We start from the raw sequence: 27585 nt of genomic DNA on the forward strand, positions 1-27585 counted from the left end.
GATCTTTGAACCTCTCAAGAGGGAAGCTGCGTAAATAGAATTTCTCATTTAATCTGTTTCTTGTAGCAGGCAGGAGCGTAGTTTGGGGGAATCATTTGAATTATTCGACGAATTTATTTACCTCGGTACATTGGTGAGGGGCGAAAATGAGTTTAGTCATGTGATAAAGAGGTGGATAGCGGCCGCAATTAGGCTTTCTACGGTTTGCGTAATCAAATAAGGTTCCGTAGCCTGCAAACCCGTTCAAAACTTCCAATCTACAAAACTCCTCCTGTGTGGGAGTATCGTGCCCCCCCCCCCCGAAGTAGTTGCTAAAAGCAGAAGTTCTCTGCGTATCGTTAAAAAAGACAAACAAGACAAACAAGATAAACCAGCCGTAGATCCAACTGCATTTCTGCTACCGTGCTGCGATTCCTGCCAACTTTTAGTAACGGCATCGTTTGAATTGAACACGTTGACCAAACAGCAGAACAAGCTGACGAAATTGATTGATGATAATACAGAGGTGATTCATCGACTTGTGACCCAACTCGAACAACCAAGCACAATTCCAGAAACTCTAGAGGGTATCGACAAGTCACTCATACAAATAAACCAAGCGCTAACGTCAAACATCAAAGCCAACAGTGTGGCTGGTGTTATGCCTACACTTAAAAATCACCTGACGCAGCTCGTTAACATTGCTTTTTCGGAATTCAAGAACGAACTTCGGAACGAATTAACGGAATCGCTGACCAGCATAAATAACGAACTTTCTCAGTTAGGACAGCTGTTTGTAGAAACAGCAACCAGCTGTACAATACAAACCAATCCGTTAGAGATAAACATTGTAGATGAGCTTAAAACTCTGTCATCCTGCATCGAAGAACTAAGATCTAAGTCAGCGAGTGTTGCCACTCCCCCAATAGCTTCACCTGTTTCACTTCCAAGTTTGGCAACAGAACTTAATTTGGATAATGCCAATAATTCAGGTTGGCGGTTTCTAGGCTCAAAAAAAGTTTGGAAAACGGATTGGACAGATTATGATGAACGTAAAAGGCGTCGTTTGGTACAGTTGAAGAATGCAGATGCAGCCAGAAGAAGGAGGAATCGACGACAACAGGCTTACAACAACAATACTAACAACAACAACCGCAATGGTAACAATTACAACAACCGCAACAATAACAACCACCTGAACAACAATGACAATTACAATCGCAACAATAACATCTACAAGAACCGCAGCAACAACAACCACCAGAACCGCAACAATAATAACTTCAATCGCAATAATAACATCTACAACAACCGCAACATTAACAACTCCAACAACAACAATAACAGCATCAATAATAACAACAATCAAATCCCGAATCGTTACCTCAATCTTAACAGGAATCTTAACAACAGCTACTACAACCAACTACCACCAGACCGTGTGCTTCTTGCTGCAGCGAAGGATAAATTTTCTCGACCCCCACCTGATCTCCAGCATATCTCTTTTCAACGAGGCGAAATACTTAATCCGTACCCAGCGAATAATGAGTCACAATCATCTTTCATGCCTACCGTTTCAACGAGCCCGCTCAACTTAATGACTCCCGCGACTTCTTCAGCTGTATCGTGTCCTTACCATTTGGCTGGCAGCCACAACTATAACAATAACAATAATTTCAGATCAGCAAGTTTCCCGTGTGATGGATGTTATTGTAAGCATTCGTGTTCTCAAAATCAGTGACGCTCAGAGAAAGAAAAAACAACGCCAGTAGTCAATGAAGTTTTGATTTATGCTCAGAATTTCAACAGGATGCGCAGTGCACTCAAAATTAATCACATTAATAACAGAATAAGTGGATGTTCATACTCAATCATCTTAGCAACGGAAACGAACTGGAACGAAGACATTAAAAGTGAAGAAGTTTTCAACAGTTCCTTTAATGTGTTCAGGAGCGATCGTGATTTATCACTATCTGATAAGAAATCAGGTGGAGGAGTGCTTGTGGCTGTTGGGGTTCAGCATGATTCTGAGCAAATCATAACCCAGAAACATGCCGAATTTGAGGATGTCTGGGTTAAAGTTCTGTTGAAGGGTGAAATCCATATTTTCGTATCTGTTTACTTTCCACCCCACTTTGCCAAAAAGCAATCATATGAAAAATTTTTAAGGACGGTAGAATTAGTGAATGATGAGTCCCACACTAACTCAAAAATTCATATATATGGAGATTTCAATCAAAATGATGCTGATTTTATTGTAAACGATGATAATGAATCGCTTTTACTTCCTGTAGTAGGAGAAAACGAAACTCTGCAATTTATTTTTGACGGTTTTAGTCAACTTGGATTAAATCAGGTAAACTCAATCCGGAATGAGCAAAACTGTTTTTTAGACTTTTTATTCACCAATTGCACGGAAGATTTTAGTGTTGACAAAGCAGAATATCCCCTATGGAAAAATGAAAAATTTCATACTGCAATTGAGTACTCGCTAATGATTGATACCGAGAGATCACGACCCTCTGATCATGAGCCTGAATATAAATATGACTTCACTAAAGCAAACTTTGAACTAATCAATCGTAAATTAACTGACATCGACTGGCAATCACTTCTAAAAAATGAAATAGATATGAACAAAGCGGTTGATAATTTTTTATCATCACTGTATAGTGTTCTAGACTCAACTGTACCAAAATCAAAAAAGAAAACGGTTAGCTCAAAAGATCCCATTTGGTTCACCAGAGAAATCAAAAATTTAAAGAATAGGAAACAAAAAGCTCATAAAACTCACAAAAAACTTAAAGACCAAAGAAATTTGGACAAATATTTGAACATTTGTGATGAACTGAATACTAAAATATCTATTGCGTATGAGAACTACAACACAAGGGTGGAAAATAACATTAAATCAGACCCAAAACAGTTTTTTAAATTTGCAAACTATAAAATGAAGTCTAATAACTTCCCATCTCGCATGCAATATGAAGACTTTGCCAGTACTGACTCAAAGCAAATCTGCAACAAGTTTGCGAGTTTTTTTCAAACCGTTTATAAAAATAGCGACGAAGTCAGGGACTTTGAGTATTTCTCGCACTTGCATGAACAAATAAATAACGTATCTATTAAGCAAATAACTGTTCAAGAAATCCTCGCAACACTAAAAGAACTGGACGCTTCAAAAGGACCAGGTCCAGATGGAATTCCACCCTCACTCATGAAAAATCTTGCTCCTGCCTTCGTAAAACCCTTGTTTTGGCTTTTCAACTTATCCCTTACGTCCGGACAGTTTCCATCAGTCTGGAAAAAATCTTTTCTTATACCGATTTTCAAGTCAGGTAAGAGATCTGACATCAAAAATTATCGTGGCATTGCAATAATATCATGTATTCCTAAACTTTTTGAAGCTATCGTAAACCAAAAAATATTTAATCAGGTAAAGAATCGCATAACGTGTAACCAACATGGTTTTTACAAAGGGAGGTCTACGGCTACCAACTTACTTGAATTTGTTGATTTCTCTCTTGCGTCTATGGACAGAGGCAACTTCGTGGAAACTCTATACACGGATTTTAGTAAAGCTTTTGACAGAGTAGATATTTCCATGCTTATGTTCAAATTAAAAAAAACTGGGATTTGAGTCAGGCCTACTTAAATGGATTGAATCTTATTTGACGAACAGGACACAAACGGTTAGGTTTAAGGGACACCTTCCTGTACCAGTAAAAGTGACATCTGGAGTTCCACAAGGCTCCCATTTAGGCCCTTTGCTCTTCATTTTATTTGTTAATGACGTTACCCTTGTGTTGAATCGTCTCAAAGTATTGATATATGCCGATGACATGAAACTGTACATGGAAATAAAACACAAATCAGACATCCAACAATTCCAACAAGAGGTTGACATTTTCTACATTTGGTGTAAAAAAAGTCTTCTTGATCTCAACGTAAAAAAATGTAATATTATATCCTACACAAGAAAAAGAAATCCTGAACATGCCAGTTGCACTCTTGCACATCAAGTTGTAGAAAGGTGTTATCAAATTAGAGATTTAGGAGTAATTATGGATTCTAAGTTAACATTCATTGATCACTACAATACGATCATCAATAGAGCCAACAGTATGCTAAGTTTTATAAAAGGTTCAGTAATCATTTCGTAGACCCGTACACTATAAAAACTCTCTTTGTTACATATGTTAGATCTATTTTAGAATACTGTAGTGTTGTTTGGTCGCCTTATCAAGACGTCCATTCCAATAGAATCGAATCCGTACAAAAACAGTTTTTGTTATATGCACTAAGAAAACTAGGTTGGAATTCATTTCCTCTCCCTTGTTATGAATCGCGTTGCATGCTTATTAATATAGAAACGCTTGAAAAAAGAAGAGAAATTGCTTCGGTAACTCTTGTCAACGATTTAGTTTCACAACGCATAAGTTCGGAAAATTTGCTTGGAAAACTCAACTTTTATGCTCCTACACGCTCATTAAGAACGCGAAAAATTTTCGTATTAAATTCTTATAGAACAGAATATGCCATGGCCGGGCCAGTTAATAGTATGATGAGTCTTTACAATAAATATTGTGAAGTTATTGATTTAACGATGTCACGAAATGCTCTTAGAAAAATATTGAACACTAGAATTACATAACTATATTTGTGATGTTAGCAATAGTTTTTTAAGATGTAGTCTACTATGATTGACGAAATAAATAAATAAATAAACACTGATTCTCCTGGTGGCAATGGCCATGACCATGAAGCGTGGTAACTGAAAGAGGCTGATCGACGAATTTATGTTGTTTTGCGACAAACTGAAAAAAGATGTTTGGCGCAAACGTCTCAACCTTGAAGTGTACCAGACATACCAATTGGGGAATATAGTCTAGTGGATAAATACGGTAGGCTCCAGTGGGCTGGGCATACAGCTAAAATACCGGTGGAATGATCAGCAAAGCCTATGTTTAGAAGAAATCCCGATAGAGACTGTCGACTTCGGGGTTAACCCCGCACTCGTCAGATACTTGCTGCCGATATGAACTTTGAAAAAAAGGAGGAAAAGCGATGTTTAACCAATGTTTTCAATTTCTACATTATGAATTGTTTTTTTTTTTTGCCAAATATCTTTAAATTAATTGCGTGCAATAAATTATTTGCTTCAGCGCTAGGTTGATGCTTATAATAATAATATATAATTTTTCTAAGAAAGTTCCACAAAATACTTGAATCCTGACCTATTCATGCGGAAAAACGTTTGTGCGTCCACGGTGAAAAACAATCGGATTTGTTTGTACATCTCTAGGTTCTGCTGTCGATAAAGTAGTTATTTAATGCGGATGGAATCCGATAATATGATAAAACTTAATGAAAGTCATTATTGACTTTTATTCTGTAACTGAAAAACAAACTTGTTCAAAGCGAAAATTTGATATGAATACTACGCAAATACTATTGCACAGGAGAACTTGCATGAGAGTGAAAATTATTGAAAGCAATGTGTTGAATCAAAGAACACATTTGCAATGAATTCTTGTCACCCAACAGGAAGCTTCTGTTAAGTTAATTCTACACGGTTTATCATCTCATCACAAGCAATGCACCAATTTTGCAAAATCAATTGCATAAAAAACACCTTTCAAAGAAACTAACGAAAGATATATTAAATGTTATTCTCAACAACAATCTAAAGCCATTTCTTTTTTCGTCGAAGAATAATTTCTCATCCCGAGGCAAAAAGCGTATTGCGGATCTGCATCCAAGTTGTAACTCTCGCAGTAAAAGTTGTTAATTGGTTGTTAGCATGCTATTTTTTTCATTACGCTGATACCCTCACCACCCGCGCTACGCAACCGAACACCCTACCATGCTATAGAAACGACCCAAGCCGCAAACCTTAACGAACTCATTTGGTATGCAAACTGTGTCACCTACGAAGTCCCGACCTCGGGGCAGTAAAATATGTCCAGCTAGCGAGTGAAAGGCACTTCCAACCCGCGCCGCCATGTACGCAACGCCCAACCAACCGACGAGCGAACGATGACGACAACGATGGCAGCAGCCACCAGGGGCCAAAAGTTCACATCACATCTTTATTACCTCCACTTGGGGTATTCTATCATCTCCGAGTTCGGTCACAGGAAACTCCCAGGCTTTCCCCTCAACGCCAAGTTATTGCCAGTTGGATCGTTGGACCCGGAGTTTGTCCAACTGCTGGGATGCTAGTACATGTAATCTATTGAAGCGGTTACATTATTCAAACTTTAATACCACACTACGTGCCACTGCTGGACACTGGCTGATGGTTGATGGTTGATTGAATCACCAGAGATGGTATTTCGGAACGGATTAAAGCGAACTTTACACAAGCACCTGTGGGACTCAAAGTTTCTATCCATTTTCACTGAAACCCAACCGTCGGACCGAATTTAGTGCAAACTTGAATTAATCCTTTCCATGACTCCCAGGCAGTAAAGCTGGACCGGCTCGATGGGTTGGAACAAAGAAGCAAAAAACCCCACCGGATAGTAAGTAAACAGAGATAAATTTTCATAAAACGATGGCTAACCAGCGAATTTCCTGGCTTCCGACTGGTCCCCGATGGCAATTAGCAATTTCAATTATCTCATGGCTCAGTTCGGCTTACCGGTTTTTCGTCTGTCGGCGTCACTTGGGTGGAGGATCGGTTTTTTTTTGTTTCCCTACGCAGATGCAAATGAGAATGCCGCCAGTGATGTGGTTTGAACAACAGTTTTCATTCCTCGTTCAAGCGAAACTTTGATCAGAAACAAATTGTCACAACAATAAAATGAGTTTGAGAATGGACGTTGCTCTCATAAACGATTTTCCTGGCGGGGGGCGTCCAGTAAACAGACACGCGTCGCCATCGTCTGTCAAAACAGAGCGGAAAAAATGTTTTTCCATTACGTTTTAGGTTGTTTGCAGTAACTGAAAAGCGATTCTTTGGTACGTTCGAATGCCTTCTCATCGCCATCCGGGTGGATGGTGACGCTTGCTGTGCGCATACTAATGAGGACAAACTATACCGCTGCGAGGGGTGGAGAGGGATTTACAACAACCGGTGAGTTTTTCCGCGTGGTTGATTTGCCACCCCCTGGGCGCGTGTGTCACGCTTGTAACGAGGGCGACTCAATTATCTCCACTAGCAATTAGCACGCGGTAAACAATTGTCGGAAAATTTTGTTTACCAGTTGCAGTAAATGGAAGTTTTCGACAAATTGGAGTGCTGCTGTTGTAAGCATTTTGGGGACTCTCGTTGGGGGTAGTTATTAAGTTTGGTCGATTTTATACTTTCGATGTGACGTGATGATGGAAAAGCTAACCACATGACGTCGGCAGAGTTGCTTTGTTTCAATAGGGAGCACTTTAATTATTAGACCAGCGAAAATATGCACAACTAAATTTGTTTGTCGTTAGGGTTTAATTTAAAACTAATTCGAAAATCTCAGTAAGTAGACGGAAGACGGGAGAACCAAAACCAGTCGTACAAAATTAGGGTACAATATGCTAAGTTAGAAGTCAAAAAATATCTATAGCTCTAAATTCAATGAAGCATCAATCCTAAAAATCGATGATAAAAAAGTGAAACGTAAATTCAAAAACGGAAATCGTGAACAATAAATCCAATTTACGATAATATTCGATGTACAAACATTTGAAAGTGGAGAAAAACATGATCAATGGATCATTTTTTGAATATATCAGATATATATTTTCAGAATATACTGTGTAATGTCCATACAAAATTTTTAGAATTTATATGAGCAGTTATCCACGGGGGGGATGATCAAAATCGTTTGAAATCTGTCCTCGTGGTATGTGGATGGCCCCTAGTAGACTGTTGAGATTATTGGGACTCAACATTGCCTTCGATAAAAGAAAGGAAAAATAATAATAAAAATCATTGTGATCATGAAACTAATCTGGCAACAAAACTAAAGATCTTTACGTATCGCAGCTTGTTACTTTTCATCTGTTTGCATGAACAGTAGCAATGTACTGATGTCTTCATTAACTGTGTTTAGATATGTAAATAAAACCAGTGAAAATAACGACAAAACCCAAGCTCCCGAGCACTCTTTATAACAAATCAAAAATTCAAAAAAAATTTATAGTGATCAAAGTTACCCCATTTGACAATAATTAGAGAGTAGATATTATAATGTAGAGAAGAGGAAGTAAAAAGTAAAAAATAGAAAGTAGAGGGTATAAGTTAAGAGGTAAAATTAGTAAGTAGTGTGGTGAAATACTCCCACGTCTTTAGAAATCAAATTACAAATCAGAGTTGACTTTGGAAAATTAACAGTTGTAGGCGAAATCACTGAAAAAGTAACAGAATAATAAAATTTTATAAGTCAACAATATTGAAAGAATAAACAATAAAAGAGAAGAGGAGTAAAAAGACATCAAATGAAACATCAAATAAAAAAAGTCGTGAAACTAGTTCATCGGAAAAATGATTAGCTGAAACACTGAAAAGTCTAAACTTTAAAAAGTTGAAGAATAAAATACTCAAAGAACAAAAGTTTGAATGTTCGAAATATCCAAAATAAAAACTATAACCAAAAAATTGCAATATCGTAAAAAAACCAAATGGTCATTTGATCTGATTTTATTTTTGCTCGATAATACATAAAGCAAAAAGATAACAGTTAAACAGTTCAAAACTCAATACGTAAAGAAGTAAAACTGATAGAAGGAAGTTGAAACAGTCAAGTGAAAAGTAGAAGAACAATAAAAACAGTTGAAATTTAAAAAAAAAATTAAATTTCAAAAAAGAGTTGAAAAGTAAAAAAAAAGAAATAATAATCTTAAAGTCGTAACTCGCTGCCATAACTTCCTCAAGCGCATTTGGTCCTCAATTTTTTTTTTTTTATATTAGGGTTCTGCATTATTTCGATTTCGGCCAATTTGGGATCATTTTCTTTTTTGGCCTTTTATGGCCTTTAGAAGGCGACTTCCGTTCTGAGCCATTTTGAGCTTAATTGGGATCATTTTCTTTTTTGGCCTTTAGAAGGCGACTTCGGCCATTCTGAGCTCAATTTGGGATCATTTTCTTTTTTGGCTTTTTCTGACCTTTAGAAGACGATTTCGGCCATTCTGAGCTCAAGTTGGGATCATTTTTTTTTTGGTCTTTCATGGCCTTTAGAAGGCGATTTCAGCCATTCTGAGCTCAGTTTGGGTTCATTTTTTTTTTTGGTCTTTTCTGGCCTTTAAAAGGAATTTTCGGCCATTCTGAGCTCAATTTGGGATCATTTTCTATTTTGGCCTTTAGAAGGCGATTTCGGTCATTCTGAGCTCAATTTGGGATCATTTTCTTTTTTGGCCTTTTTTGGCCTTAAAAAGGGGGTTTCGGCTATTCTGAGCTAAATTTGGGATCATATTCTTTTTTGGCCTTTTCTGACCTTTAGAAGACGATTTCGGCCATTCTGAGCTCAATTCGGGATCATTTTCTTTGTTTGGCCTTTTTTGGCCTTTAAAAGGGGTTTTCGGCTATTCTGAGCTCAATTTATGATCATATTCTTTTTTGGCCTTTTCTGACCTTTAGAGGCCAATTTCGGCCATGATAAGCTCAATTTGGGATCATTTTCTGTTTTGGCCTTTTCTGACATTTGGAAGGCGATTTCGGTCATTCTGAGCTCAATTTGGGATCATTTTCTTTTTTTGGTCTTTAGAAGGCGATTTCGGCCATTCTGAGCTCAATTTGGGATCATTTTCTTTTTTTGGCCTTATTTGGCCTTTAAAAGGGGTTTTCGGTCATTCTGAGCTCAATTTGGGATCATTTTCTTTTTTGGCCTTTTCTGACCTTTAGAAGCCAATTTCGGCCATGTTGAGCTAAATTTGGGATCATTTTCTTTTTTGGCCTTTTCTGGCCTTTAGAAGGCGATTTTGGCCATTCTGAGCTCAATTTGGGATCATTTTCTTTTTGGCCCTTTCTGACATTTAGAAGGCGATCTCGGCTATTCTGAGCTCAATTTGAGATCATTTTCTTTTTTGGCTTTTTATGGCCTTTAGAAGGCGATTTCGGCCATTCCGAGCTCAATTTGGGATCATTTTCTTATTTCGGTCTTTAGAAGGCTATTTCGGCCATTCTGAGCTCTATTTGGGATCATTTTCTTTTTTTGGCCTTAAGAAGGCGATTTCGGCCATTCTGAGCTCAATTTGTGATCATTTTCATTTTTGGCCTTTTCTGACCTTTAGAAGCCAATTTCGGCCATTTTGAGCTAAATTTGGGATCATTTTCTTTTTTGGCCTTTTTTGGCCTTAAAAAAGGGTTTTCGGCTATTCTGAGCTCAATTTGCTCTTTTCTGACCTTTAGAAGACGATTTCGGCCATTCTGAGCTAAAGTTGGGATCATTTTCTTTTTTGGCCTTTTCTGACATATAGAAGGCGATCTCGGCTATTCTGAGCTCAATTTGAGATCATTTTCTTTCTTGGCTTTTTATGGCCTGTAGAAGGCAATTCTGGCCATTCCGAGCTCTATTTGGGATCATTTTCTTTTTTGGCCTCTTTTGGCCTTTAAAAGGGGTTTCGGCCATTCTGAGCTCAATTTGGGATCATTTTCTTTTATGTCCTTTTTTGGCCTTTAGAAGGCGATTTCGGCCATTCTGAGCTCAATTTGTGATCATTTTCTTTTTTGGCCTTTTCTAACCTTGAGAAGCCAATTTCGGCCATTTTGAGCTCAATTTTGGATCATTTTCTTTTTTGGCCTTTTATGGCCTTTTTTGGCCTTTAGAAGGGGTTTTCCGCTATTCTGAACTCAATTTGGGATCATATTCTTTTTCGGCCTTTTCTGACATTTAGAAGACGATTTCGGCCATTCTGGGCTCAACTTGTGATCATTTTCTTTTTTGGCCTTTTCTGACATTTAGAAGGCGATTTCGGCCATTCTGAGCTCAATTTGGGATCATTTTCTTTGTTTGGCCTTTTTTGGCCTTTAAAAGGGGTTTTCGGCTATTCTGAGCTCAATTTATGATCATATATTTTTTGGCCTTTTCTGACCTTTAGAAGCCAATTTCGGCCATGTTGAGCTCAATTTGGGATCATTTTCTTTTTTGGCCTTTTCTGGCCTTTAGAAGGCGATTTTGGCCATTCTGAGCTCAATTTGGGATCATTTTCTTTTTTGGCCTTTTCTGACATTTAGAAGGCGATCTCGGCTATTCTGAGCTTAATTTGAGATCATTTTCTTTTTTGGCTTTTTATGGCCTTTAGAAGGCGATTTCGGCCATTCCGAGCTCAATTTGGGATCATTTTCTTATTTTGGTCTTTAGAAGGCTATTTCGGCCATTCTGAGCTCTATTTGGGATCATTTTCTTTTTTTGGCCATTTTTGGCCTTTAAAAGGGGTTTTTAGCCATTCTGTGCTCAATTTTGATCATTTTCTATTTTGGTCTCTTCTGGCCTTTAGAAGGCGATTTCGGCCATTCTGAGCTAAATTCGGGATCATTTTCTTTTTTTGGCCTTAAGAAGGCGATTTCGGCCATTCTGAGCTCAATTTGTGATCATTTTCATTTTTGGCACTTTCTGACCTTTAGAAGCCAATTTCGGCCATTTTGATCTCAATTTGGGATCATTTTCTTTTTTGGCCTTTTATGGCCTTTTTTGGCCTTTAGAAGGGGTTTTCGGCTATTCTGAACTCAATTTGGGATCATATTCTTTTTTGGCCTTTTCTGACTTTTAGAAGACGATTTCGGCCATTCTGAGCTCAATTTGGGATCATTTTCTTTTTTTGGCCTTTTTTGGATTTTAAAAGGGGTTTTCGGCTATTCTGAGCTCAATTTGAGATCATTTCTTTTTTGGCCTTTTCTGGCCTTAAGAAGGCGATTTTGGCCATTCTGAGCTCAATTTGGGATCTTTTTCTTTTTTGGCCTTTTCTGACATTTAGAAGGCGATCTCGGCCATTCTGAGCTCAATTTGAGATCATTTTCTTTTTTGGCTTTTTATGGCCTTTAGAAGGCGATTTCGGCCATTCCGAGCTCAATTTGGGATCATTTTCTTATTTTGGTCTTTAGAAGGCGATTTCGGCCATTCTGAGCTCAATTTGTGATCATTTTCTTTTTTGGTCTCTTTTGGCCTTTAAAAGGGGTTTTCAACTATTCTGAGCACTATTTAGGATCATATTCTTTTTTGGCCTTTTTTGGCCTTTAAAAGGGGTTTTAGGCTATTCTGAGCTCAATTTAGAATCATTTTCTTTTTTTCTTTTTAGGCCTTTTCTTACCTTTAGAAGGCGATTTCGGCCATTCTGAGCTATAATTTGAAATCATTTTCATTCTTGGCCTTTTCTGATCTTTAGAAGCCGTCTGGCCATTCTGAGCTCAATTTGTGATCATTTTCTTTTTTGGTCTCTTTTGGCATGTTTTTGCCTTTAAAAGGGGTTTTCAACTATTCTGAGCTCAATTTAGGATCATATTCTTTTTTGGCCTTTTCTAACCTTTAGAAGGCGATTTCGGCCATTCTGAGCTCAATTTGGGATCATTTTCTTTTTTGGCCTTTTTTGGCCTTCAGAAGGCGATTTCGGCCATTCTGAGCTCAATTTGGGATCATTTTCTTTTTTGGCCTTTTTTGGCCTTTAGAAGGCGATTTCGGCCATTCTGAGCTCAATTTGTGATCATTTTCTTTTTTGGTCTCTTTTGGCCTTTTTTGGCCTTTAAAAGGGGTTTTCAACTATTCTGAGCTCAATTTAAGATCATTTTCTTTTTTGGTCTTTTTTGGCCTTTAAAAGGGGTTTTAGGCTATTCTGAGCTCAATTTGGAAGCATTTGCTTTTTTTCTTTTTAGGCCTTTTCTTACCTTTAGAAGGCGATTTCGGCCATTCTGAGCTAAAATTTGAAATCATTTTCATTCTTGGCCTTTTCTGATCTTTAGAAGCCGTCTGGCCATTTTGAGCTCAATTTGGGATCATTTTCTTTTTTGGCCTTTTTTAACCTTTAGCAGGCGATTTCAATTGGAATAATTTTTTTTTGGCCTATTCTGACCTTTAGAAGCCAATTTCGGCCATTTTGAGCTCAATTTGGGATTATTTTCTTTTTTGGCCTTTATGGCCTTTAGAAAGCGATTTCGGCCATTCTGAGCTCAATTTGGGATCATTTTTGTTTGGTCTTTTCTGGCCTTTAAAAGGGGTTTTCGGCCATTCTTAGGTCAGTTTTGAATCATTTTCTTTTATGGCCTTTTCGGCCATTCTGAGCTTAATTTGGGATCATTTTCTTTTTTGGCCTTTTCTGACCTTAAGAAGCCAATTTCGGCCATTGTGAGCTCAATTTCGGATCATTTTCTTTTTTAGCCTTTTCTGACCTTCAGTAGCCGATTTCGGCCATTTTGAGCTCAATTTGGAAGCATTTTCTTATTTTCTTTTTTGGCCTTTTCTTACCTTTAGAAGACGATTTCGGCCATTCTGAACTTAATTTGGAATCAATTTCATTTTTGATTTTTTCTGATCTTTAGAAGCCGATTTCGGCCATTTTGAGCTCAATTTGGGATCATTTTCTTCCTAGGCCTTTTCCGACCTTTAGAAGGCGATTTCGGCCATTCTCAGCTCAATTTGGAATCATTTTCTTATTTGGCCTTTTCTGACCTTTAGAAGGCGATTTCGGCCATTCCAAGCTCAATTTGGAATCATTTTCTTTTTTGGTCTTTTCTGACCTTTAGAAGCCAATTTCGGCCATTTTGAGCACAATTTGGGATCATTTTCTTTTTTTGGCCTTTTCTGGCCTTTAGGAGGCGATTTCGGCCATTCTCAGCTCAATTTGGAATCATTTTCTTTTTTGACCTTTTTTGACCTTTAGAAGCCAATTTCGGCCATTCTGAGCTCAATTTGGGACCATTCTTGTTTGGTCTTTTCTGGCCTTTAAAAGAGGTTTACGGCTATTCTGAGCTCAATTTGGGATCATTTTCTTTTTTGACCTTTTTGAAGGGTAGATACCAATGGAATGCATGGTAAAATTTTGGCCTTCGGATTCTATTCAGCGGCGGAGCTCAAAATTTTTGTCTTCTCGAAGAAAGTCTTCACGCAAAATTGTTATCGCGAAAGGGTGTTCTGAAAAAAAAATGACTTTTTTGGACTCTTCTAGCTTTTTTTTAATTTCATGCAGACCAGAAAAAAATACCTTTGGAATCACAAAAATAAGAATTTTGATATCGAAAGTTTCGTGCTTTTATTCGTCGATCAGAAGGGTGTAACGTTGATCGCTTTGAGGCACGACTCCCCGAAGTCAAATTTTAATGGTTTACCCTCTAGTGCCCAAATTAATTTTTCGACGGACTTCGAAAACATCACTATGAAGCTTTATAAACATTTTTTGAGTTCTTATTGAAGCTTTTCAGAGGTTCAACAGAAGACCGTCTAAAGGCTGCACTGGGCACTAGAGGGCTAAGGTAATCTTTTAGACCTTTGCTTGTAATCAATTCTGTTGCTCGATTGATTTTATTAAACAGATTGTTCCTAAGGTTAACCTATTGGAAAACCGGAGCGAAACAATTCTCTTCTCCGGTTTTCTTCTAGCTTTTTACTTTTTGTCTTTGTTCCTGTCACTTGTAGTTATAAAAATGACTTTTTTCGTTGCCCACTTATTGCGTAGCCGTCATTATTTCGCTTTGGAAACAAGGTGTCTAGTACCAGTACTTTATTCCGGTGAAGGGGTGTCTGAAAAATACACTATTTCAGATTATGCAACGTAAGATTACATTGAATGTCTGTCTACCTGTAGAAATGGAGTTGTATGACTCTACCTGGCTTTGGTAGAGAGGCTGCACGATATATCATCCCACGTACGCGTTCAATCGTCTCGCTGTCATGATCACGATTACATGCAATATTACTATATCTTTAGTTCAACGACTGGTAGTAATTATGCAGATGTTTTTTGTTTTGCCTTTCTGAGTACATTTTAGAAAGAAGTTCACGAAAATCTAGATTCATTGCCCGACGTTTCGGTCGTTTTGGTGGCCTTATTAAAGGTAAATTAGTTGTGTCGTATTTATTCAAACGGTTGTTTTCCAACTGTCGGAAGTCTTGCAGTGTTGTAGTCTGGTTTATGGTTCGGCTGTGATGATCCCTTGAAAAAGGCCACCAAAACGGCCGAAACGTCGGGCAATCAATTTAGATTGTCAGATGAGATGATCATTGATTTTAAAAAAGACTGAGAAAGCCAAAACAGCAAACATCCGCTAATTCAATTCAAGTTGTTTGAATTTTTACCACCACTCAAAAAATTTGCTTGTGTAACATTGATGAATTATATGAGTTGCGTGAAACGCTTACCCTCTCTACGGAATTAGAGAGAGATGGGGTACCGAGTAGAATTTTTTTTTTTCCATACCTAACATTCCCAGTGGTTTCTGTGGTTCTGTGGTTAGCGGTGTCGGTCGGCTAGCTCTCTCACACGGTTGTGATGTCGGGTTCGATTCACCCTTTTTTGAGCTGGAAATTTTCTCGACTCAGCCCTAGACACGGTATATCGACCCGTGACCCCTCAGGCTAGCGTGCGATATTGATATTGTTATTCCCAGTTATCAGGTGCAAAAATCGGAATATATTTTGCTTATCTCAGTTATGCGAACACCTGGTAAATAATCGGTTAATCTATATAACGTATAAAATAGGCCCTAATGCACTTCCTTGAGGTACTCTGAGCAGATGTAAAGTAGTTGGAAGTAGTCCGTTGAATTCTACTTTAAAACCATGGCTAAGCATTAGATTGAAACCATTGCACACTGAAAAAAAAGAACCCAAATTTCCACTAATTAGAGGTCGCTAGGCTGGCAACCTGAAATAAAGCATTTCCTATGTAAAATTGGTCAATGAATCGATTGGTAATAGTTTCATCTTGTGCAGGGCGCGAGAAGAGGTCTATATCTCCAAAAATACGCAAGAATTGGGTGAAAAGGGGCAAAATAGAGCATTTTTCGTGCCCTGCATAATATGATTTACTAACCAATTTTACATAAGAAATGCTATATTTCAGGTTGTTGGTCCAGCGGCTATTATGTAGTGGATATGTGGGCTCCACTTATTCCACTGAAAATCGCCGCTAGACTGGTAACCTGGAATATAGCATTTCTTATGTAAAACTAGTCGATAAATCGATTGGCGATGGTTTAATTTTGCGCAGGGCACGAAAAATGGTCTATTTTGCCCCTTTTCACCCTATTTTTGCGTGTTTTTGGAAATATAGACCTTTTCTCGTGCTCTGCACAGTATGAAACTAGCACCAATCGATTGATTGACCAATTTTACATAAGAAATCCTATGTTTCAGGTTGCCAGCCCAGCGGCTTCTAATTAGTGGGAATTTGGGTTCATTTTTTCCCAATGTGTATTACTAACCAAGCCTTAGGACTGGCTCTGCGTTTTCTTAGGAGCGTAATCACGAGAAACACGAAGAATAAAGTGAAGTGATCTGGAACCGGTTTTAAAATATACACCCTACACCCAAAATATATAAATACCTACGGAGAGGACTAAGGCGACAAGTAGGCGGGGCCGCGGATGTGGTATTATGAAAGAATATAGAAAAAAGGTTGGATTGCGGTGCGCTTTTTTCAGGTATTAAGGCGAACGTTGCCTTTTTTAAAGCCACTAAATACGATCATATTTTAACCATCGAGCTAGTACAGCCCACACTCTCGTTGACGGTTCTGGTATCTGTGAAGGAATGTAATGGGAGGTTGCACACGGCGAGAGCATTACCCTACAGTGGATCACAAGTAAATCTCATCCCAGAGAGGCTGTGTTAGTTTTAAAGCTACCCAGAAAGAAATCCAGTTTGTCAATTATTGATGTTGGCAGTGCGCGAGTTCAGCTCAACGGTTCTGTGTCTTGTGATCAACAAGGTTACGGAGGACCTACCGTCAACAACAATTTTAATCGGTAATCGGTACCAGAAACTTCCGTCCGACATGCCGTGTGGGGATCTTGGTTCCGAGTACTTCTATGATGGACGATGTACTTCCTCTCATTGCGAATATCGTCTCAGGATAGATTGAGGGCAAACAACGCAGATTTGAGAAGCAGGGCTCAACCTGTCCCTTGCTGCCACACGCAGTGATGAACACAACCAGCTTGGAAGAGAAGATCGTGCGGTTTTGGACGTTTGAAGAGCTGCAGAATGTGCTGAAACTGACACAGGAAGTGTAAGATTGTTGAGAGTTTTTTCAGACAATTTTCTCCTGTGATTCAACGGAGCGATGCGTCTGCTGAAACGAAAGGGCTTCGAGTAGATCATCGGCGAATCAAAGGACATGGCATTGCGAAGAATACTGAGCTTCGAAAGCGTTACAACGTACTTGGACCAAAATCACAGGGCAATCGTTCCGAAGGAGGAGCTGAAGCGCGATAAACGGATCACCTGCTATCATTTTATTTTCAAAGTGTCAAGTTCGACAATGAAAATTCGGCCAAGACAAGAAACCACTCTCTGATCTGCTTCTACGGTTACGTAAGCATTTGGTGGCTCTTGTTACTGCCATCGAGAAGATGGTACACCCGGTTGATGCTAGGTATTATCTGGCAACTAGGGTCAGATCTGCTAAGCATCGATGTATGGCCGCTTCTTTCGAACCAACCCTATACTTGTCTCACAACTTCCTGGCCAATCTTCAAAGTCCCGTACAATTCTTAAGCTTTCACGGTCCTCGAAAGGTCCACCGTCTGTTGCTTGACCCATCTATAACAGCAAAAACGGTACGGAAACGTCCCAGCGTGGTATCAACTGGAAGTTTATCCCGCCGCTAGCACCCAATATCGGCGACAGTAAAATCAGCAAACACGTCGCTCATCCGATTTAGAGGACATGATGACGGTCCTGACACAGCTCGTAGCGGGTATGAACGCCCGGTCATCCCGCTGTCGGAAGATCCGGGTTAATTTAAAAACCTGCTCCAGACTACACATGTTCTTACGAATCGGTTGCAACACTATCAACAATTGCAGCAGTTAATTAAGCATCATTAAAAGCGGTGGAACCGGGAGTAAATCTTCCAGCTCCACAACTAGAACCAATGATTCTTTTGTGCTACACCGCTCAAAGTGTGTCAAATGGTGATCCTAAAATCGAAATCTACCCCGACGGCGTAGGGTAGTGAATATACGAACGCCGACTGGAGCAGTGTGTGGTCGGCGTGTTAGGCATATAGATAATAAATTCTCGTGGTTTTCAGCCATGGCTCACGGCATGGAGAAACTAGTCGTAGTGTGATAAGTAATCAATGGACCGAGCAGGCTAAAAGTTTAAAAGTCTAGAAGTCTAAAAAACCAAAAGTGTAAAATTATGAAACTCTAGAAGCCCCGTTTGGCTAACATGTATCGAAGAGATTTACTAATGTTGTTAGGTTTTTCCCCAAATTGATTGATCTCTAGAATTTTCAGTGCAGCAAAAGTGCAAGCAACTTTATAAGTTTTTTACTTTTCAATGTTTACAGAAAACTTCATGACAGACTCAGTGATACGATAAATTGAATTCCCCTTTTAAAGCTTCCAAACAGCACATTAATATTCAAGTGAACTCTTCGGCAATCAAGATCGACCAATTATGGTAATGTATTCTCGACAAACATCAAGAACCGACATCATCGAATTAGCTCGACTTGCTCCAGCCTAGCCAATTATGCATTAAAGAAAACTTATCCCTAAAAAAGAAACTAAATCCTAGCTTCCAGCAGGAAACGTTTAATCCTTTCACAAACTCTCGGATCCGACATTCTCACTAATCCATCCCCCCTCCTGGACCCTCTATCCCCTTTGCTGAAATTATCCTAGCATTTTCCGGCCAGAGTGGCACCAAAGCTCAACTTACAGTTCACGAAGTGATTAGCGGAAGTCATGTTGACATCAACTGGCATCAGATTGCTCAAATCGCTGGCTGCCGCCGCAACAGCATCGGCCGCACTGCTCGACAGGAACTGATGATGAGGATGATGGTGATGATGCTGCTGCTGTTGTTGCTGTTGCTGTTGCTGCTGCTGATGATGATGATGATGGTGATGTGTGACGGAGTTGCAGGCGGCAGTGGAATTGTGTGGCTGTCCGTTGCTGGCTTCCGGACCGGTCGTCGTCGAGGCCGAAGTCGTTGTTGGAACCCCCACTGTGCTGACAGTGCTTCCCGCCAGGATGCCGCCGTTCGATAAGGAGTCCACACCGTTCGGATTATGATGAGAATGATGCTGCTGCTGCTGCTGCTGTTGCTGTTGCTGCTGCTGGTGGTGCATCATATCCGGATTACCACCGTTCAGTGTCAGGTTCCCGTTCGGCAAACCGTTGGTGTTATGACCGTTGCTTACGTTGTTCCCATTGCAGCTCCCATTGGTTCCTCCGTTCGAAACTAGTTGGATAGAAGAAAGAGAGGATTATTGAGTATTCAAATTGTGAACGGTTACGTGCACGCATCAGTGGCACTGGCCACGAAGTGGAAGCTTTGGGCATTAGCTAACAAGGTCTTACCGCCACCGCTCTGTGCCGAGTTTAGTGCTTGCATTTCCCACATCTGCTCCTGTCGGATGTCGTCGTGGTAGTCCTGGAAGAGAGACAAAGTGGAAAATGTAGGATTAAATGTTTAACAAAGTGATTGGGTCGACGACGGAGGTCTGGAAATTCGATTAAAAATTAGAAAGTTTAATAACTAAACTCTAAAAGTTGAATGAACAGTGAAATAACTGGTTCGAGTGAAATTTATTCTATTTAATCTGCAAATTGCAAATTGAAAACGTTTCGAGTGAAATCCACAGCTGCCAATACCGTTGAGGGTATCGGATTGCATAACATCAGGCAACGAATCCCGTGCCAGGACAACGAGCGTCACTCAATTTGTTTCCCAGTGCTAAATGTAAACCACTAACGAGCATGTTAGCGCAAACGGAAACTTCGAAGTGGTATTTATGCATATGCATATGCATATACGAAAACAGACAGAATGCTTTGCGGCTAAACAACCCCCCGACATGGATTGGGGATGCCAGATGCACACATCACACAAAGGTACGGGGAGTGAAATTTTACCGGTGAATGAAACGTTTCCACATTAGACGAGGTGGTGGAACAAATACTAACCAAACCGAACAACCTTTTTCTCTGAAACAGAAACAAAACACAACGAAATAAATTGATATTTCTTTCTTCGTTCGTTTCCTTCTATCGGTGTGTTGTGTGTTCTTCTACCTATATGCAACCTGCACACGATTGGACGGAACGAAACTTCCCGGAACTTTCGAAACAGTAGGCAATAGTAGTATTGTGATTGAAAAGAAACCAACTAATATGCCAGTAACATCCGCCAGCAGCCCGTTCCTCAGCATCGACATCATATCGAAATGCATCTGCTGTGCTCGGTTTGGGCGAGCGGAACGAACAAACGAACCGAATCCTGAAGGATTGCTCCCATTTCATCCAAGCTGGTAATTAGCCGGGCTTGGCTCACGTTTCGTTCGGAAAGTATTCATTAGTGAAATGACTGTGAAATTGAAAGTCGGATTTTTCATTGTCGAGCGACCAACACCGCCGCCGCCGGTTCGTTACCTGTGCGGTTTTGCTGGTTTAATTTCCGGAACCAGCTTCTTGGCAAAACCGAAGGTCCGGTTCCAGTTCCAGTGTTGCTTCGAAAGATTTAGATGATAAACTTGGTGTGCCATGTGTTTGAAGTTCTGGTTTTATGGGATGAAAGAACATCCAATACGTTTGCTTGTATTTTTTCCGTTGTTCATATGTAGAGAATGAAAATGACGACCGTGTCAGGAAGTAATTTACAGCAATAGTAAAGTAATACATAAAGACAAGCATAGTACAAATTTTAATCATATCATCCATAGTTTTTGAGCAATGCTCTAGAATGTTTGCAAATGGCTTTCAAATTTTGTCCCTACATCGAAACGAAAAAATGTACAAATTCATTGCAATTATTAGCATATTTTTCCGATTTTCTGTTTTGTTTTGTGATATGTTGGGTAGAGCCAAACTTTCAACTGGACGAAAATTGCATTGTGAAGTGACACCAGTCACTGAAGGCTGTATCCTCCCCGATTAGAAGATCAGAGGTATTCAGTATCATATGAAGAGCAAATTCTAGTATTATACTAGTATAATAGATTGAATTCAACACCTGTCTGTGAACCGCTTTTCAATTGCTTGTCTTCTACCGGAGCAAAGCAATAAAGATTGAGATGCTAGCTAGCTGTCTATTACAAAAGGAAATTTTGTTCCATTCAATTTTAAGTATGATTTAACGAGAGTGTGAAGAACGTGAAAAAACACACTAGAGATGACAAATTTACAACACTGTTCACAGTTTTTGCTATTATTTTTTCTTCATTTATAATTTATTCGACACGGCACAAATACAAATTAATGTTTAACGACGCCTATTATATCTGGTAGCTTACTTTCTAAAGTATAACTAACTATAATAACTAGAAACAAATTTTTTATCCTCGCTGCCGACTACGAGCTGAAACTAAATCTAGCTTAAGGCTAGAATGTTTTGCGTTAAAAGCACTGGTTTGTTGTTTGATGGTTTCCCATTGCCATAGGTAAGCAGCATATGTAATATGTTCCGCTACTGGGCCAAGATATAACGGACTGGGCTCGTCGATACCGTGGGGATAATGGAATATAACCACCTTCCCAGACAGTTTTTGCTATATGCAATATCTAGTACGTTTGCTTGTAGTTATTTTTTTTCGTGGATCATAAATAGAGAATGACAATGGCGACCCGGGCAGGAGAAAATATCATTATAATATCACAACCAGATATTGGAAATACACCTCATTTTGATCTTAATAAGGTTTACATAGTTGGTAAAATAACAAAAAATAATAAACAAAAAATAATAAATAATTGTTCCTCCAAGACTATATGAATAACAAAGCTTGATATTTCAATAACAAACCAAGAATTTGCATTAACAATCACGAAAATGACCGATATAGATATTTTCAACTTATTGAACACAGAATGCATAACTGATATATCATAAATAATCAATAACGAATAATTTTCACCTAAAAACTTACTTTTAATGAGATATTTTAAATCAACTCAAAAATCTCATTAAAGGCATAGCGAGATATGATATCAAAATTTTATGATACTTTCATATGCATGTTTGAAACGTGAATATCTTTCGAAAAACACGATAAGTCCTCATAGCTAAATATGTTATTGAAGAGGTATGATTTTGTTATGCTCTCCTGCCCGGGGACCGCCTCAGAAAAAAAATCGCAGTAGTAGTAGTGTATAAAGGTATGCATAATATACATAGTTTTCAATTGTATCGATCATAGTTCCGAACAATGTTCTAGAACGTTAGAGGTTTTCCAAATGACTTCCAAATTTCATATACAATTCATATAGTTTTTTAGCGAAGCTAATAGTGTTACTAACCCTGTCAAAAATTGGCGGAAGTTGTTAATTAGTGATTTATTTAATAATTGCTTCGTTAAGAGCCTAGCAATTAAGATGGGGTCCACTGACAGGTCAATTCACGCTAAAACTAGACCGCTAGTTAGGGGCCGTTCAATAATCACGTAAGCAAATAGGGGGGGAGGGGGGTGTGTGCAATTTTCTTACGCTATCTTACAAGGGAGTGAGGGGGGTGAATTGATTTTCTTACGTAAGAAAAACATTGTTAATGCAGCTGTTCAAATAACCATGTTCATGACAGCGTGGACGGTAAAATTCATGAAAAAGAAATTGCGAAATTACTCGAATAAAGGACAGAAGACGAAATGAAGTACTGTGCTTACTTTATAATGATGAAACTAAAATAAAAATCTATATATGCTGGCAGTAAGATCATACTAGGGGGAGGGGGGGTTAAAAAAATCTTACGATGTCTTACAAGGGAGGCCCCCTCCCTCCCTGAAGACGTGGGAAAATATGCTTACGTAATTATTGAACGGCATTCGTTGTTTTGCTTTCGTCTCGAATAGACGCAAATTGTTCATCTCCGTTTGAGTTAGCAAAATAACAATACACGAGTTATCGTACGGGTGTTTTCTTTTTTTTTGTCGATTAGTTCTTGTGCTGCGCGATAACAATAGCCTGCAGTTTATCGGCAGAAACATCTTCTGCACACTGGTAGGGGCAGGCTACCCCGCCAGTGATCTGATACGCAGCTGATATATCAGCAAGAATAATCTCCCGCACCGCTGTTACCCCGCTAGCAGCACGGACCACCACACGATCGAGCGAGTGGAAGTCAACTACAAGTGGCATCTACAAGGTCGCGTGTAGGATACGGCCACTGTGTCACAACACGAAGCTGGATCGTCATTGTTTGTTCTGCGGAGACGCTCGATTAATCCTACTATCAGCCGTGAGGTCGTGACTAAGGCGTTTCATTCACTTTAGAATTTTTATCATTATTATTAATATTATTATTATTATTGTTATTATTATAATTATTATTATTATTATTATTATTATTATTATTATTATTATTATTATTATTATTATTATTATTATTATTATTATTATTATTATTATTATTATTATTATTATTATTATTATTATTATTATTATTATTATTATTATTATTATTATTATCATTGTTAATATTATTATTATTATTATTATTATTATTATTATTATTATTATTATTGTTATTATTATTATTATTATTATTATTATTATTATTATTATTATTATTATTATTATTATTATTATTATTATTATTATTATTATTATTATTAATATTGTTATTAGTATTAGTATTACTGCCTTTTTTTATTTTGATTCATTGTAGTTTGAAAAATTGTTTTTAAAATTTAATAGCAACTACTGGACCCCCCCGCCACATTCGAATATTCATCGTTTGTGTGCGGTAGAGCGTAACGCTCCCGCAAAATGGACGACATGCAGGTGCAACTATTCCTGGATGTGGAAACAAATGGGGAAGAGATTGAGATCTCCCCCATCAATTCCCCTCTACCTTCCCCGCTACCTAGCCCCGTACCAAGGGTACCGGCAACACGGGTGAAAGCTTACCCAGATGCTTCGAAAGGTCCGTTCGTAGTTTACTTCAGGCCCATAAAGAAGCCTCTAAATATTATTCAAATCGGCAAGGACCTGGCAAAACAGTATTCGGACGTAACCGAAATTACAAAGGTTAGACCGAACAAACTGCGAGTTGTTGTGAGTAGCTTGAAGCAAGCAAACGCAATTGCTAGCTACGAGCTCTTCACGAGAGAGTACCGCGTGTACATCCCTGCCAAGGACGTGGAGATCGACGGTGTGGTTACCGAAGGAAGCCTCACGGTCGATGACATTTTGCGTCATGGGGTTGGCTGCTTCAAGAACCCCCTGATTCAAGATGTAAAGATACTGGATGTCAAGCAATTGCATTCAGTATCCATCGAAGAAGGGAAGAAGAAATTCTTCCCTTCGGATTCATTCCGTGTAACATTCGCCGGATCCGCACTGCCGAACTACATCTCTTTGGAAAGGGTTCGTCTGCCTGTACGCCTGTTCGTACCGCGGGTCATGCATTGCCAAAGCTGCAAGCAGTTAGGTCATATAGCCACCTACTGCTGTAACAAGGCACGCTGCAGCAAGTGCGGAGGCAATCATGCTGAGACCGCTTGCAGTGAGGATACTGAAAAGTGTCTTTACTGCGAGGGAACTCGGCATGACCTTTCGGCGTGTCCCGCGTACAAACAGCGCGAGGAAAAAATAAAGCGTTCCCTCAAGGAACGATCAAAGCGCTCTTTCGCAGAAATGCTGAAGAGTGCTGAGCCACCCTCGACAGGAAACATCTTTTCCTTTTTGCCAACCGATGAGGGTACATCTGACGATCCCGTTGAAGGGTGTTCTTATGCCATGCCAGAAGGATCTAGGAAGAGGAGAATGATCAACTCTCCTAATCTTTCTCGCAAAGGTCGCAAGATAACCCCTAGCGGAATGACCAATAAGCCAACACAAAAAGGAAGCGGTGAAGAAAAACCGAAGCAAGTACCTCCCAGTTTTAACTTTAAATCAAACCAGGAGTACCCACCGCTTCCTGGGGCACCAAAAACCCTTCGTGCACCCATTTCTCGATCAGGAGATAAAAAAAGAAACAGGGTTAATAAAATTTTCTGATATTGTGGACTGGATATTTAAAACATTATGATTCTGTGCCGAACACGCATCAGCATCGGTTGTGCTTCGAAATCGCTCCGATAAATTTCAATACGTGTGTGCAAGTGGTGGCATTTTTTGACCGGTCCCGGTGTCTTTTGTCTAGATTGATGTATCGCAAGGTCGAGCGCCTTTGTGTTACTGTGTCGCTTTGTAGCTGCCTGCTGTCGAACGATTTGGTGGTGAGTGCAGTGCACTCAAACACGAAGAAGAAAAAGAAAGGAAGGTACGTGCTTCTTGTCTGTCCCATCGGCGCGCTAGGTTAAGCGCGATGGATGTAGACCCCCCCCCTCCCTCCCGCACCACCATCCTCGAATCCCCCCGACCCTGTCCCTCCTGCCCGCCCTCCTAATATTAATTCCTCAGCTCCCCCACGTGTCAGATTGTATCCAGATGGATCGACTCTTCCGGTGGCAGTTTACCTAAGGCCTAAAGCGGGGCCGAAATCGAAATCTTTAAACATTCTACAGATTTCGAAACACCTGACGTCACACTTTAAAGCTTTGACTGAAATTTTAAAAATCAGGCCGAACAAGCTCCGTGTCGTGGTCAATGACCTTAAAGAGGCCAACGATATAGCTTGCTCCGAGCTTTTTACACGGGAATACCGTGTCTATGTACCCGCTAGAGATGTGGAGATCGACGGTGTCGTGACCGATTCGAGTCTGACCGTCGAGTGTATATTGAAAAGTGCTAAAGGATGCTTTAAAAACAACACATGTCCCGATGTGAAGGTGCTCGACTGCAAGCAATTGCGGTCGGTATCGATCGTCGGTGACAAAAAAGTTTACACTCCGTTAGACTCGTTTCGAGTTACGTTCGCCGGGTCTGCACTACCAAGCCACATCTCGATCCACCGGGTTCGTCTCCCTGTGAAGCTCTACGTTCCCCGCGTCATGAACTTCACTCATTGCAAGCAGTTAGGTCATACAGCCGCCTACTGCTGCAATAAGGCACGTTGTGGCAAGTGTGGGGAGACTCATGCGGAAGACTCTTGCAGTGTTAACGCTGTGAAGTGTATTCACTGCGGGGAGAATCTGCATGAGCTCTCGACATGTGCGGTGTACATGCAGCGCAGGGATAAAATAAAACGGTCTCTTAAAGAGCGTTCAAAGCGTTCCTACGCTGACATGCTGAAGAAGACCGTGACCACTTCTCCCGTTACTTCGAACCCCTTTGATCTGTTGTCCTCTGATGAAACCGATTCTGACGATTCACCAGCGGGAACATCTTATGCCAATTCTGGGGAGTCTAGAAAGAGGAAAAATATTTCCTCTCCTAAACTTCCCCGAAAAGGTCCAAAGATTTCCCAAAGTGAAATGAATAGTACAAACAAACCTAAAAGTGCAGCGGAAAAACCGAAGCAAACCCCTCCTGGGCTTGCAAATTTAAAGTCCCAGAAGGAGTTCCCAGCACTTCCTGGAACATCTAAAACCCCAGTTGTTCCTTTTGCACATCCAGTTGAAAAATCAAATGCTGGACTGGTGAAATTTTCTGACATTGTGGACTGGATTTTTGAAACTTTCAATGTACCCGATCCAATCAAAGATTTTCTTCCAGCATTCCTCTCAACAGTTAGCACATTTTTGAAGCAGTTGACTGTTCAATGGCCCCTCCTTGCAGCGATCGTATCCTTCGATGCCTAATTCATCTGCTTATGTGAGGATTCTATCTCTGTCTTACAGTGGAATTGTAGAAGTGTTCTACCAAAAATTGATTCGTTTAAAGTTTTGATAAATAAAAACAAATGCGATGCATTTTCCCTTTGTGAAACTTGGCTAACTTCGAATACTGATCTAAGCTTCCATGATTTTAATATTATTCGCCTTGATCGAGACACCCCATATGGAGGAGTACTTCTAGGGATTAAGAAGTGCTATTCTTTCTATCGTATTAATCTCCCCTCGATTCCAGGCATCGAAGCTGTCGCATGTCAAATGACAATACAAGGTAAAGAGCTTTGTATTGCCTTAATATATATTCCTCCCAGAGCACAGGTTGGGCAACGGCTGCTCTTTGATTTAATAGAACTTCTTCCCTCGCCACGCTTGATTTTGGGAGACTTTAACTCTCATGGCGTGGCTTGGGGTTCCCCTTCTAATGATAACCGCTCCTCTTTAATTTATAACCTTTGCGATAACTTCGACATGACTATTCTAAACAACGGTGAAATGACACGTGTCCCGAAACCTCCAGCGCGCCCAAGCGCTTTTGATCTCTCTTTATGTTCGACGTCGCTACGGTTGGATTGCACATGGAAGGTAATCCTCGATCCTCACGGTAGCGACCATTTGCCTATTCTTATTTCAATTACCAACGGGTCAACTCGCATGCGGCCAATTGACATTCCGTATGACCTCACACGGAATGTTGATTGGAAGTTATACGAGGAAATGATTTCAAAAGCGGTCGAGTCGATTCAACATCATCCACCACTTGAAGAATACAACCTCTTCGCGGGCTTGATTCTCGACGGCGCGTTGCAA

General features: G+C 39.7%; 1 protein-coding gene across 3 annotated transcripts in view; it reads right to left on the reverse strand.

The window, feature by feature from the left end:
* Positions 1 to 27585, reverse strand: part of LOC129731789 (probable serine/threonine-protein kinase MARK-A) — a 402244-nt gene that overhangs the window by 27224 nt on the left and 347435 nt on the right. For all 3 annotated transcript variants that reach the window (XM_055692097.1, XM_055692098.1, XM_055692095.1), the window contains 2 exons: positions 19430 to 19502; positions 18786 to 19310 (listed from right to left, as the gene is read on the reverse strand). In XM_055692097.1, coding sequence (XP_055548072.1) covers positions 18786 to 19310; positions 19430 to 19502 — 598 coding nt within the window. The remainder of the gene's footprint in view (positions 1 to 18785; positions 19311 to 19429; positions 19503 to 27585) is intronic.

This window comes from Wyeomyia smithii, chromosome 3 (assembly GCF_029784165.1).
Source record: "Wyeomyia smithii strain HCP4-BCI-WySm-NY-G18 chromosome 3, ASM2978416v1, whole genome shotgun sequence".
In the NCBI taxonomy this organism is placed as follows: domain Eukaryota; kingdom Metazoa; phylum Arthropoda; class Insecta; order Diptera; family Culicidae; genus Wyeomyia; species Wyeomyia smithii.